Genomic DNA, 13,195 nt, shown 5'->3' with positions numbered 1-13,195 from the left:
ATCAACTATCTGATCCACGGGAACAGGTTTGATCTTTTCTGTTACTTGACTGTGCCGGTGTATATTCCTGGCGGGCCCTTTCGATTTCTCATAAACTTCAGAATAGTAGCTGTTAGTTTTCGTTTTCTCACTATAACTCCTCAAAGACATTCTAGCCACCTTCGGGGGAGCGGGGCGGGCGGCGGCGGGGGGGAGGTGCGGAGAGAAACTGGACTAGGCGATGCGCCCACGGGGCCCTGTCCAGGGTCCTGACGCCGCATCAGGGCTCCAGGCCGGTCAGCTTCCAAACGCCCTTTCATCCACTGCACACAGGAGGAAACAAAGACCTCCAAGCTCAAGCCTTCAGAGCAGCCTCCTAACTCGCGTCAGTTAGCTGGGAGGGGAAACAACAAAACAAAGGAACTAGTAATCCCCTCCCAGCCCCAACCTCCTACTTTAGACCGCCAGGGCGACCTTCTCTACTCTGACTCTGCTTTCCTCAAATAAAACATGCCAGCAAAATATAATTCGGATAAAAAATCCAGACACGCATCTTGTTTAGATAGGTTAGCGTAGGGTGTACTTTGGCGGGGGTGGGGGGTGAGGCGGTATGGCGCTTTTGTCTCATCACTGGGGTAATTCCTAGGCATTGTTTGAGACCAAGATAGATCCATTAAGTATCCTTTTCTTCCTCTGCCACACCTTCTTCCTATCAAAAAGTAGATATCGTTTCGAAATCACCAGGACAAAGATATTCTAAAAACAAAGCCTCAGCATGCATCCCTTTCCGCAGGGAGTTGAACCACCGAGGCTTGCTGGGCGTGCAGCCCTGGAGGCCCACAGGGGGCGGCACAGATACCGCAGCACAGTCCAGCCGGCTACCGGGGGAGAAGGTGGGCCCAAATGGAGAGCAGGAGTCCAGCTCCCCACTGTGCCCTAAGGGCTTGAAGCTTTAAGATAAAGAAAGTTGCATCCCAGCCTGAGTCGCTGTGCTGCTATAACACTAACATGCTATTGTTGGCACAGTACATCTCAAGTGCCAATTGCAAAACAGTGACCACAGCAGCCCTAGGCTGGGTGGGTCGCTTTCGCAGCCCTCCATGGTCCTCCGTGCTCCCACGGCGCTCTCGGCTGCACCCTCTGGCGGGACAGCCAGCCCCCCTCCGAAGAGGCCAGGGGGTTTATATGTCTCAGGAGGCCCTCCTCAATGTGCTGACAACTGGGTAGCCACACAAAACTGTCGGGCCTCCTCAAGTCCCAGAAGCAGGTCCCCCTCACCCTAGTCAAACCAATTTACAGTCTTAACCTCACGCAGTCCTTTCTTTCCTCACTGAGGTTTGTGTTCCCTAGTGGAGACGGCACTATTGTTTCATCCACTTGAAAGGTCGGACATGGGCTGTGAGAAAGGCCCATGCAGAGCTTTCTGATGATTGTCCCCAAGAGGGAGGCCTTTTGGTTTCCTGCTCGGCTAGTGTGTGTGTGGGGTGGGTGGGGGAGGTGGGGGGGGGTCGTCCCAGCCAATTCCCTCTGTGCGCACGGCCACCATTAGGCCTTGGGGGATGCTCTGCCTGACGACTGGCCGGTTCCCCAGCCACACCGGGAGGAGGCCTCCGCAGGTCTTCAGAGGAGACACTCCCCACGGGCTTCCAGGCTGCCGCGATACGCTGCCCCCGCTGGCCCTTTGTTCGCGCTGCAGCCAGCGGGCTGGGAGCAGCTGCACTGCGCGAAACCCGCGGGGCCGGGACGCTGGGCCCGAGGGAAACCGGGTGTGAGGGAAACCACTCCTCTTGTCTTCTCTTACTCTAGAGCCTAGGCACCCTTCCAGTTCTTGCGTCCCACACTCCAAGTTCTGGCTTTTCTCCCGGCCTGAGAGTCTTCGAGGAGTGGGAAAGTGGAGTTCCCAGAGCCCAGCATTGCACTCCTTCTGCTTGGCTCCTGTGGCCCCGGGAAGCGAGGGGACGATGAAATGTTACTCTCCGGGATAAATATTAACAAAAAGCAAATGAACTTGCGCGCGGGGGGGGCGGTTAGCTCCAATCCAACCAAGGCACAAGGCCACTTATGGCAAACACAGCCCAGGTTGGCTGGGGCGAGACTTTCTCATGGCCACCTCCTGCTCTGATCTCCCCGCCCCTCCCCCCCTTCCTGGCTCAGGTCTTTCTCCAAGTAGTTTTGGAGCAAATCCCGGGCTGGAAGGGGGCGCAGTCCTGGGTGCAGGAGACTCGGCCAGCTTCACGGCACCATTTGTAAATTTCTGTGCCTCCAGTTACCAAAGGATCCGAGTGGCCCAGCACCCACCCCTGCCCAGGGTCCACGGTGCAGCACCAGGTGGTGGGTACGTGTCGTAGCCTCTTCCTGCACTGGCAGCTCCCCTACTGTGGCGGACGCCTTCTGGAATTGGAATCTTTAATTGGAAACTAATCTCCTGGCGTCTTAATAGGCGCCCACGTCAGAGGCGGGGCTACTACCCATCCGCATAGCCCATCCCGTCCAACCCACCTGGGACGAGATACCGGCAGGAGCCTGGTTGCGCCGCACTTTAATGGGGGAGAAGCAAGTATTACACTGAGGAAACATATATTGTTTTTTTAAAGTTAGCTAATTTGGTTAGAATTTCCTTCTGTCTCCGGTCTTCCACCAACCGATGTAATTTCGTTAAGAGAAGGCGCCTCCCCAAACACGCTGCCACGTGTGGAGGGCTTGACTCTCCACAACAGGCTATGCGGAACCTGGGTACAGGGAGGCGCATGGAGAAGCCACTCGCCCGACACCGAGTGACAGAACCGACCTGGGTGGGCCCCGGCCTCTCATGGGGTAGGGACTAGGTTGACGGGTCTTTGAGTGCAACAGCGAGCAAATTTGCAAGGAGCATCTTTGTGCCTGGAAAGTGGCGGTGGTTAAGTGGTGGCAATGTGTCACAGCCGCAGCCAACATGCCCTGCAATCGGTTTTAAGTCTCCTGCAAAGACCAGTAGAGATCACTTGAAGGGTTCAGGAAACGGCCTCACTCTTACTTATTTTTCTAAGTGACAACATTGTTAACAGGATGGTTTGTTCAATGACTTAAAAATAGATCGTGGCTCTTACAGTGTAATGAGATTGCTACAGGTTTGGTCCACACTCCTTTAATTAAGTCAAAGAAAGGAAAATGAAAGAGACAACGCTCCATTTGGGTGTTAGGATGCGGCGTCCGGAGTCCGTTTGGGATTAGTTGCCAAACATGTGTTCTACCAAAGAGTCCCCGATTTTTCTTGCCTCTTTTTTTTTCTCGAGGAAAAGGCCACGTGCCTCGGGCAAGTGTGACTCACCACGGGCTGCTGGGTGCCAGGCAGGCGCCTGTAGCCTCCTGGGTTCCGTGAACCTCGGCCAGCCCGCTGCCTGTGTCTCCCAATGCCCGCCCGTGTGCGGGTCGCAGTATTCCGGGTCCCCCTCAACAGCACAATCGCGCAGGGCAGGGCGCTAGGCGGGGTTTCCAGGGCATGGGGATTGTCTCTGAACAGAACCTGTCAGTCTTTCCTTCCATAGGGTACAGGAGGCAGTGGCGAGGAGGAAGGTCATTTTGGTCCCAAGCAAGCGCTTTTACGGGGTGGCGTGTGGAGTACAGGCTTCCCTGAGGGCATCTGTCCATTTCCAAACCCCGTCGCCGGCCTGTCCGGGCACTGCCTGGGTAAAAAAGTCCTGAAGCCGGGCTCAAGGCTGGAATAGGCTTGTGAAAAGGCACTCATTACCTTGGGCGCCAGCAGAGGCGGAATAGTCATGGACAGGAATAGCCATTTCACTCAACCCCTCTGGAACTCTGGGCGCCCTCGGGTCTCCGTTAGCACAAGGGGGGAGGGAATGGGCGATATGGTGGCTGCACACAGGGCTAGAGAGTGGAATCGTGGGAGTCCAGAGGGCACCCGGTCAACCTCTCCCTTCTTGCCCCCTACCCCAGGCTTCCCTGCATAGGTCTGTGCTTGGAGCGAAGGAGCGCGGGGCTGGGCTGGAAAGCCCTGGCTCAGGCTGGGAAGCATCGAGCGCCCAGGCCGGAGGAGCTTTGGGTCGCATCCGGCTCGAGTTGCTGGCTCCCGGGCATGCCAGCACCTGCCTCCCTCTAGCTTCTCATTGGCCGGCACGAGGTGGGGGAGGGGGTTGTGGCCTCTTGCTTTGATTTTAGACTGCGAAACTGCTCAGTGCCCCCGGCTTTGAGCGGATTGACTGTCTCTCGTTCTCCAGGGACGAATTAATGGAGAACGATCAGTTAATTAACAAACCCTCATACTGGCTTTTACCTTTCTCTTTGCCAGGACTCAGGCCAGGGCGCCAGGCTGAGACTGGGGGTTGGGAGAATGGATCCAGTCCGGGTCTCATCAAAAAGAACCCACCCTCGGCTGACCCTGGTTCTACCTCCCCTCGTGTCTGTCCTCTGCCCTTGCAGGGAGCCGAATCCCCGGGGCTCAGCTGTCCCCTCTGCTAGTCAGCGGGCCAGAGCCTGGCCGGTACCTTAGCCTAGAGAGGCTGAGGGAGCTAGGCTCTGTGCCTGTGCAGCTTCGCCAAGACCTCGCTCAATTAGGAAACGCGCGGGCCTCGGGATTTCGGGCCCGAAAGACCTCTGCTCACAGACTTGGGGGTCTTTTCCGCATTCTACCGCACCCATGGGGATTCAGAGGAAAAATCATGTAAAAGAATAAAACAAAATGCGAAGTCCTAATCGACTTGGCAGCGAAAGCTGTCCCTGGACTCGGCTGGAAGCTTCCTTGTTGTTCAGTCGCCCTCACCCGGAGCTCGGAACAGTCTGCCTTCCTCTCCTGCCGGTTACAAGCACAGAGTGCGTGCTGTCTTACACAGCATCCACGCCATACACCCACCGCCCCGCGGCTTTAGAACCTTTTGCTCGAACTCTGCGCTTCCCCGCGTCCGCCCCGAGCTAACAGACTGAATGCGGGAGCGGGTCTCCGCACAGAGTTCAGCCAAACATTAGCAGGCAGCTCCAGCCCGGCGCCCGCGTGCCAAGGGTACTGGCTGGCAGCACCTGCGCGCAGTTTCATTCACGCGTTGCCATCTCTCCTCAAACCCCTAGTGCCCAACCGAGAAGAGAAGTACAGATCGTGGCCAGCAAGGTGGGAGGATTTTTCTCCACCTTGGGCTGTGCGAACTTCTAGCGCTGTCTCCAAGCACAAATGCGGCCCCGCAGTCGCCGAGGCCGCGCCACTTAGCTACCCGAGCCTTCTACAGCCCAACGCACCAAGTCCTGGAGGAGTCAGTCGGTCTGCTGCCTGGAGCCGTGCGCTGGCTCTTCCAGGCCCAAGGGCCCCTCTCTTGGGGGAAAGGAGGACGGGTGAATTGGTCCCAGCCCTCTTTCTCCTTCGGTCCCTTGGCTTCCCTATCCGTTACACGACCGCGCGCCCAGCTCCTTAACCTACTCACCTGCTAAGCGGAGCGCAGACATGCGCTGGAACTCCGGCTCCTGCAGCCACTTCCACATCCTCCGGAAGGTCTCCCGGCCGGACTTGAGTTTGCTCCAAGGTTTGGGGTTGCGCAGCAGGTCCGAGAGGGTGCCTTGGGAGCGGCAGAGCACCCTCTGCGCGAAGATGGCCTGTGGGATGCTGTAGCGCTTGAGCTCGGTGGTGATACGCTGCGCCACCTCTTTGGTATTGATCTCTTCCATCTGCCCTGAATTACTTCCACTGCTGACCTGCGCACCGGTCACGGAAGGGTTGGGCTCCCGGGCTGTGCTCAGGAGCTGTCCATGGCCCTGGGCGTTCAGGTGGGCGTGGGGGTGGTGCGGAGGAAGGCCGTTGATGGGCACCATGCCGGCCGAGGTGGGCGTGAGGTGCTGCTCCCCGTGACGGCTGAGCATGGCGGGGTGGTGGGCTTCGAAGCCGTTAGGGGTGAGCATCTTGTCGGTGGGCATGGCGGCGCCCGGGTGGGCGTAGTGGGGGAGCCCTTGCTGGGAGTTGTGGATGCTGCCCAGACCAGAGCCGGAGAGGGGCGAGAGGCTCTGGCCCATGCCAGACACGTCCTTGTGGTAGGGGGTATAGAGGTTATTCATGGAGGCCAGCCCGCGCTCGTCCCGCATGAGCGTGAAGCTACCGCTCACGTTGCCCGCCAGGCGCTGGTGGTGGTGCGGGTGGTGGTGGTGGTGGTGGTGGTGATGGTGCGGAACTGATCGGAGACAGTGAGATGGGCAGCAGCAGTTCAGAGGGGTTAAGGTGGTGTAGGTGGTGGGCATGCTCATACCTGGGGGAGTCTCGCAGGCCATGGTCATCGTGGGGTGCAGGGGGCCGGCTAGGCTGTGCTCGGGGGCGCGGTGGTGGTGGTGGTAATCGCCGCCGCCGCCGCCGTCCAGCAGAGACGCCATGCCCATGGAGCGCGGGTGCGCGGGGGGCAGGTGGCTGCCGCGGTGCGCCACGGAGCTTCGCGCGTGGGGGCTGCCGCCCAGCAGGTCGGTAGGGGCGGGCACAGGCTCATGGCTCACCCCGTGCAGCTCGCCGATCGCCTCCATGGTCAGCTGCGCATTCATCGTGATCCGGGCGAGCGGCCGGCGGACACAACATCGATGAGGCCGGACATAGGCGGCAAAGGGCGCACGGAGTCCGATGTTCACATCGGCTGCCGGCGACTGTTGCCTTCCTTCCTTTCCTCCTCTCACTGTGGGGCTCTGTCTCCCTCTCAGTGTGTCTCGCCTTTCCTCTTGCCCCCACCTTACCCTCTGCGTCCTCGGCTTTTTTATTTTAATATTAATTTCCAAAAAGGATCCGCGCCGTTGGGTGAGCTCGGTGTCCCCAGCCCCCTCGCCCCCGGCCCCCTCTCGCCCCTCTCCTTAGAATGGTGAGGCCTCTGGCTCCCCTGACGCAGCCCGCGCGCCTTCCGCGGCTGCTGCTTGCCCGCGCCGCTGGCCAGCTCGAGCCATGGCTCGGTTACTGTTGCAGACTCTGTGGCCGCGGTTCCGCCGCCACCGCCGCCGCCGCCGCCGCCGCCGCGGCCCGCCCTCACGCCCGCTGGGCGCAGCGCGCAGGCGCGTGGCTCAGCCCCGCCCCCTCGGCCCCCGCGCGCGAGGTCCGTGACGTCCCGGTACAAATGTGGGAGGGGGCCCCGCGCCTCACCCGCGGCTCCGGGTGGTGGAGTTTGCGGCGCGCACGTGGGAAGGCCCAGCGTAGAGAGCGACCTGGGGCCGCCACCGCCATCCACGGCTACTTGAGCCCCTCTCGGCTCCCTGACTAGTGTGGGCTCTCCTCCCAGCCCCGGGCCGCACTTGCCCGGCTCCCATCCTGGGTGTTGCGCTATGCCTGTGGAGCTGTCGCCCCTCTCTCCATTTGCTGCCTCCCGGAGCATGTTGCCCGGGTAGCTGAGGACTGTGTCATCATTCCTTCCACCCTGGCCCACTAAGCTTCATTTCCCGGAGGGCTTCTGGGAGTCCGCATTCTCCCCATCAGGTGCTTGGCCTTTTTGTGGGGGGAGGGGACAAATGTCTTAAAGGCCTTGGTCAGCTTGTTGGTTGTTGACCCAGCAACTTCGTTTCTCCCCGATAATCTGCCCACCCCTCCCCTAACATGCTCTGGAGAGAGGAGCGCTCAGTGACAAGAGTCCTAGCCCGGGCCATACCTCACTGTCCCCCGCCGCCTAGGTCCTTCTCTGGCTGAGCTGACAATTAGGGCGATGCTCCGGCTTCGCCAATGATTCCGCGCCATGTGTGTGTGTGTGTGTGTGTGTGCGTGCGCGTGTGTGTGTGTGTGTGTTTGGAGCAGGGAGTGCCCTCGTGGGTTCCCTTGTTAACTTCTGGGTGCTAGTGGGGCTGCCGAGGCTCGAGCCGTTCCTGCGGTTTCTCCCTGGCCCTCCTGGTAAGGCACCCAGAAGCCACTGCTTGCGGGAAGGACTGACGCCGGCAGGGTGGACCAGGCGCACTGGTCTCCGCTTAGCCCGTAGGGACGCCCTCTTCCCGGCGTCCCCGCGAGATGCCTCCAGATTTGAAACTCAATTCAGCTTCGAGCGTAATTGTCCGCTTCTCACAATCACGCTCCAATCCAGAATCGAACCTGGTCCTTGGGCCTGGTGGGATCGCGTGGAGAGGCCCCCAATGTGGACGTACACCCGGCCGCCACATGCCGCGGCTTTCTTTCATTTACAAAAGAAAGAAAAAAATCTGTAACAAAAGGCAGAGCCGTGTCCGCTTAGGTGCTTTCATCCCTCAGAGAAAGGACAGATGTGCCCATTGTCAGGCCCTTGGCAGTTACGACCGGGTCAGCGCCGAGCCTCAGCCCCAGGCCAGCCGTGGTCACAATGGGAGAGTGCTTCTCAGAGCCAGGGTATCTGCCCCGATAAGAAACAAAGTGTGTGTGGCCCACACTGGGCCAAACTCAAACGGTAAGTTCCTTTGCCAGGACAACTGGTCGGAGCCCACCAGTGGTGTCTCTGCTGTAAGTGTTCCCAGGCCCTAGGAGAGGCCAGGACTGGGTGGTGGTAGTAGTAGTGGCTGGGTCCCCTAGGCAAAAACGTGGACAGGCCCATGCCTGAGGGAAACTTCCCACGAACTAAGGCATGAGAAGGCCCATCTCTTTGCCCAAGTCGGCGGCCACCACCAGAGCAACATCATTATCCAGGTAGATCAACTCCAGTGGGTACAGTCACCTGACTTCTTTGAAAGGGGCCATGTCCTGAGATTGGTTAATCTGGCTGGTTTCATCATTAGAGACACTCCTATCTGGTCCAACCAATACCTGTGGAGGCCCTGGAAATGGGAATCCACCTCAATGGACTTAGGGTCTACTTGCACAGTGAACATTTGAAGAAGACATCTTTGGTGGAAAATACACTGACACAAAGGAACTCAGAAAACAAAATTACTCTATTTAAACTTTTATCTATGTTTATCTATTCATACATACATACACAAAAGCATAAAATATATTTTCTGCCTAGTGGATCATAATATGTTGGTGGGAAGCTGCATCATTGTTTCCTTACTGTTTCTATTTTCTTTTACTTACAGCATAGAGCATGCGGCTCTTGTATGAAACCAAACAATGGGTTAAAGTAGCAGGTAGCGTTTAGGTTAAACTGTCCCCCCATATTTTAATCCCCCGGAAATGATTGATTTGCGCATATGACAACTCTTTTCCTAAAAGGCAGTTTGTTAAAATAAAGGAGTAAATACCACCAAGTGCACAAACTGTTCATGGTTTTCTCTTTGTGTAACTAATTAGGGACTTGATCCTGGAAACCCACCTTCCTGTGAGGCTTCTGGCTGAGCCCCTAGAGGGCTGAGATCAGGTGAGCTCAACTCCCCTACCCCTCTTATGAAAAGGGAGACTGGTTCAGTGTTAGTCTCTAAAGGAGAAATCAAAGGAAAGATCCGGATGAGTATTGTATATATTGGGCTAATGTGTGTGCATGACTTGCTTTGGTTTGCAAATCTCCCTAATCTTTCTTGGCTATTCATGCCTGTTATTTAACCATTGTTTTCCTGTAGTTGACTGAATTACAGTGATATCTCAGAAACATTTTATTCTTATTCGACTTCTTGGAAAATTTTCCTATACTAAGAATGCGTGATGGGTGGAAAGATTCCCTTAGGCCTAGTTAAGGTGAATGTGCATGTGTGTGGGCGGGGGGGGTGGGGGGGGTCGGGGGAGGGGAGAAAGGGACACTAGACAGATTGCCAACTGTTTGAGGGCTGGGATAGCTTTTTGTCATTTCGTTCCTCCCCTCCCTTCCCCCTTCTAGTGCTCAGCACAATGCCTGGCACCCATCAGGTACGCTATGGGAAAATGAAAGAATTAGAGCCCAAGAAGGGGACCTCTTGAAACTACTTGGTTGGTCAAGTGTATTACAGGATATGCGCAATTTTTTATAACAGCCAAGAAATTTGAGAGGAGGCCTTATTGTCACCTGGTTAGATTTTGAGAAGCCTCAGGGAACATCAGAAAAATACCCTCAATCTCCACCACAAAATTACATACATGTATATATTTAAGAAAAAGGAAAGTAAGACTATTGACTAGATGCTTGATGCTGGTAATATTTTCAATGTGGAAACAAGGGTTTCAGACTGCTTATTTTGTAAATGTTGGGGTGGTGGTGGTAGGACAGGTACAATTTTTAAAATTCTGGGTAGGCTAGAGCTTGCCGGGTGACCCCACTAAGCTTAGAAAAGAGTGAGAATAAAGCCATTTCTCCAAATGCTCTCCACATAAACTTTTTTGAGAACTTTCCTTTAGTTTCAGAGTTGTTTTAGTTTTCTTTCTGAGTAGTAGAGAGGTAAGATGGTCCAGTCTCAGTTTTCAGAACCATTTTAAAGAAATGTTTCTAGCCCCTCTGAGACATCAAATGTTTGCTTCCCACTTGTTGACAACACAAATAGCAAGCCTGGGTGTCAGGGCAGATCCACTAACCCCAAGGCTTCAGTGGGAGGCTGACTTTTTGGCCAGAGCCTCAGAAGGTAACAGGTGTCTGTAGCAAGTCTAGAATTAAACTCTTGGTGAGGAACTATTTCTTTGGTGTCTGGCAACAGTATACTAGTCACAGCTTGATAACTGTGTGGTGAAGGATTTGGTCCTGTGCTTTCTGCCAGGCTCTCCTGTCTTCCTCCCACCTCAGTAGAAATTTTATTCAGAAAATTGCTGTTGGTTTAGAATAGAACACCAAGAAATTCAGAAAGGGGTGGTCTGGCGATTCACTATTGAAAACCATTTTTAAAAAAAATAGTCAATGACTTCTCTCCACTCTCTGGGGGCCAAGGAAGTGGTAAGCAATTACTCTAGATCTCTTCTAAATCTTTGATCTTCTATTTAGCATATCAGTTTTTATCTACCTGTCCGGTAATGTTTTTCCTTGTTAACCTAAATTACGGTTTTTGTCCATGAATATATATATATGTATACATAACTCTTATTTTTGCACTCTCCTTTGTTCCATCTCCTATCGACCACCTTCGAAACCCGAAGAGAAGATACTCTGGTGAAGGGCTCTTGACAGCTGGTGCCAACCCTAGCCGACTCCAGTTTCTAGGAGATGCGAACGACTGTCAGGGCAGCGATGTCAGGACGTCAGACCCCTCCACGAGCATCTCGGATTACTTCCTCTCTTGGGCCATCCAATAAACTAGAGGCGGCTCTCCTGCGTTTAAACCTATTCTAGTGGTCGCCAATTTTAGCGAGGGCTTTTCAAGGCCTCAGGCCGAACGCGCCGAAAGGGGAAGGAGTGTCCTAAATGCTGTGGGGCTGTGAGAGGGGTCCAAGGCTCCTTGGTGACGCTCTGGCCGCAGAACTTTGCGCTGGATTCCTCGGCCATTTCGATTCCGGGGGAGTTGGCTTTCTGTCGCCAACCTTTCAGTGGATTTTCTTTCTTGGTTTTATCTCTATATCGTTGAAGTATATTACAAAGGAGACCTTTCTGGGCGGAGTGGGGAGACGAATTTTCCGTATTTGGGGCAGTGGTTAAGGCTCCTCTTCGGTGTTTCTCATTTGGGCCTCGGCTCTGGATTAGGCGCGCGGGTAGGGTAGAGTGCCAGGGCTAGGGACTGGGAGGACAGGGCAAGGGACAAGTGGTCCTCGCTCGTGCAGTTCTAAGCAGCCCGAGGTGGAGTAAACTCAGAGCAAAGAGGGAGGGCAGAGGCCGAAGTTGCCTTGAGACGGTCTCCAAGTGCACCATCCTTCCGCCTTGGAGGGCAGGAAGGGTGGAAGTCGTGGGTCGTGGCCCAGCGGGGAGCCTCATGCTGGGGGGGCTTGGACAAGTTTTCCCCTCCCGGGCGATTGCGGACTCTGCGGCCGGGCGCGCGGCCCACTTGGCGAGCTCCTCCACAGCCTCGCAGCATAATGCCGACCCGGGCCCGAGAGCAGCTGCACTTGGGAAGGAAAACTCTTTAAACAAATCATTTTGGTGTCTAATCAATTAGTGTTTGCTCAGTCAAGTACCATAGATTTAACAGAATAATCGTTACCGCCCTTGTCTTTATTTGACCCGCAGACACCTAGAAGATTTAAAAATAAACGCCGGTATTCTGGGTTCAATTCCCCATCCCTTGCTGCGACTCCCTCCCCGCCTGCTCGGGCCCCCTCCGGCCTTTTGTTTCCTCCCTTTTCCCTTCCTTCGTCTCTTTCCACTTCACACTTTCCAACTTTTCCTTCTTCTTCTTTTTTTTTTTTTTTTTTTGCTTATTCGGCCCTGTCCGCCGTGAATGTCTTGGCCTCCTCATCCCTTTAGCCCCGTGGCCGGAAGCCTCCGGGTGTCTGGCCCTTCGGGTTCTGGGCGAGCGCGCCTGCCGTTTGGCCCAAGCGCCCTCCCGGAGTAGAAACTTGAAGTCAAGCGCCCAGAAGGCTTTTCCCCGGACCCTCGCTCTCTAACTCTGAGGTTCGCACGCGCCTTAACCATGCAAGACCCAGGGGGTCCTGTGCTTGCGGGTTAGCTTCAGTGGAGCTCAGAAAAGATCATCACCTGCGCGATGGGGCAGCGTACCTCGCGGGGTCTTGCCCTGCAAATGCGGATACCCAGGGTACAGGACCAGGCTTCAGAAGAAAAGCTGAGAGTGTGGTCTTGGCCCCCAATTCCCGAACTCGGGGTCAGGAGACCGCGCCGGCACGGGCGACGTTCTCGGGGACTGATGTTTAGGGAATGCGTGTCGCCTCCGAGGCACATTTCTCCGGGCAGGTCCAGGGGTCGGGGTCAGGAGAGTTCCCAGGCACTCGTGAATAGCTGCTCCTGTGTCTCCCTCTCCACCTCTTGCCTTTTTTTCAGGGCGTGGGTGACGTGTGTGTGTGTGTGTGTGTGTGTGTGTGTGTGTGTGTGTAGTTGTGTAGGGGTGCCGATTGGATACCCCGCCCAACCTCAGGTCACCAAAACTGAGAAGTGGGAGCTCCTCAGCCCTGGGTCGACACTCAGGAGGAATGTAGGGATGGTCTCCAGGGCCAAGAGATCTAGAGGCGGGGCTAGGACGCTGAGGCGTGAGGTGAGGAATTTTGAAGAAGCCGGGTGGCAAAGAACACCTCTACTTCTCAATATCTCTAATCATTATTTTAATCCAGCAGAGAGGTCGCACTTGATACACCTGGGCAGTGGGTTGGTTAAATAGGGGGCTGTAATTCTAAAACCGGGGAGGAAGAGTGAGCTGGAGGTGAAGCGCCTCCCGGTCCTTACACTGCCCGTCCAGGGGCTCGGGTTGCCCCAACCTGAGCTTGACTGATCTTGAGGTCTCTGGAAGTGCCTTGCAGTCCCGAGTCTCAGGCATTCACCTAGAAACTTCG

The 13,195-nt window shown here is 55.7% G+C and overlaps 1 protein-coding gene and 1 long non-coding RNA gene across 4 annotated transcripts in view; one reads left to right on the top strand and one right to left on the bottom strand.

The window, feature by feature from the left end:
* The window catches only part of ONECUT1 (one cut homeobox 1), a 35,781-nt gene extending 29,040 nt beyond the window's left edge, over positions 1-6,741 (bottom strand). The window contains exons 1-2 of one of the 3 annotated variants that reach the window (XM_039889001.1): positions 5,385-6,741; positions 3,088-3,674 (exon numbers count right to left, since the gene is read on the bottom strand). In XM_039889001.1, the coding sequence (XP_039744935.1) occupies positions 3,409-3,674; positions 5,385-6,480 (1,362 nt within the window). In that variant the 5' untranslated portion in view covers positions 6,481-6,741 and the 3' untranslated portion in view covers positions 3,088-3,408. The other 2 variants (XM_039889002.1, XM_039889000.1) reach the window with 2 other exon arrangements.
* Positions 6,742-7,024: 283 nt separating this feature from the next.
* LOC120622816 (uncharacterized) lies at positions 7,025-11,212 on the top strand. The gene is made up of 3 exons (XR_005658565.1): positions 7,025-7,393; positions 9,161-9,227; positions 10,901-11,212. It is a non-coding gene; the product is annotated as an uncharacterized LOC120622816 (long non-coding RNA).
* The last annotated feature ends 1,983 nt before the right edge of the window (positions 11,213-13,195 follow it).

The sequence above is a fragment of the Pteropus medius genome, unplaced genomic scaffold, assembly GCF_902729225.1.
Source record: "Pteropus medius unplaced genomic scaffold, Ma_sr-lr_union100, whole genome shotgun sequence".
Lineage (NCBI taxonomy): Eukaryota > Metazoa > Chordata > Mammalia > Chiroptera > Pteropodidae > Pteropus > Pteropus medius.
The sequence above is the reverse complement of the archived record's forward strand: the minus strand, read 5'-3'. Positions and strand labels throughout refer to the sequence as shown.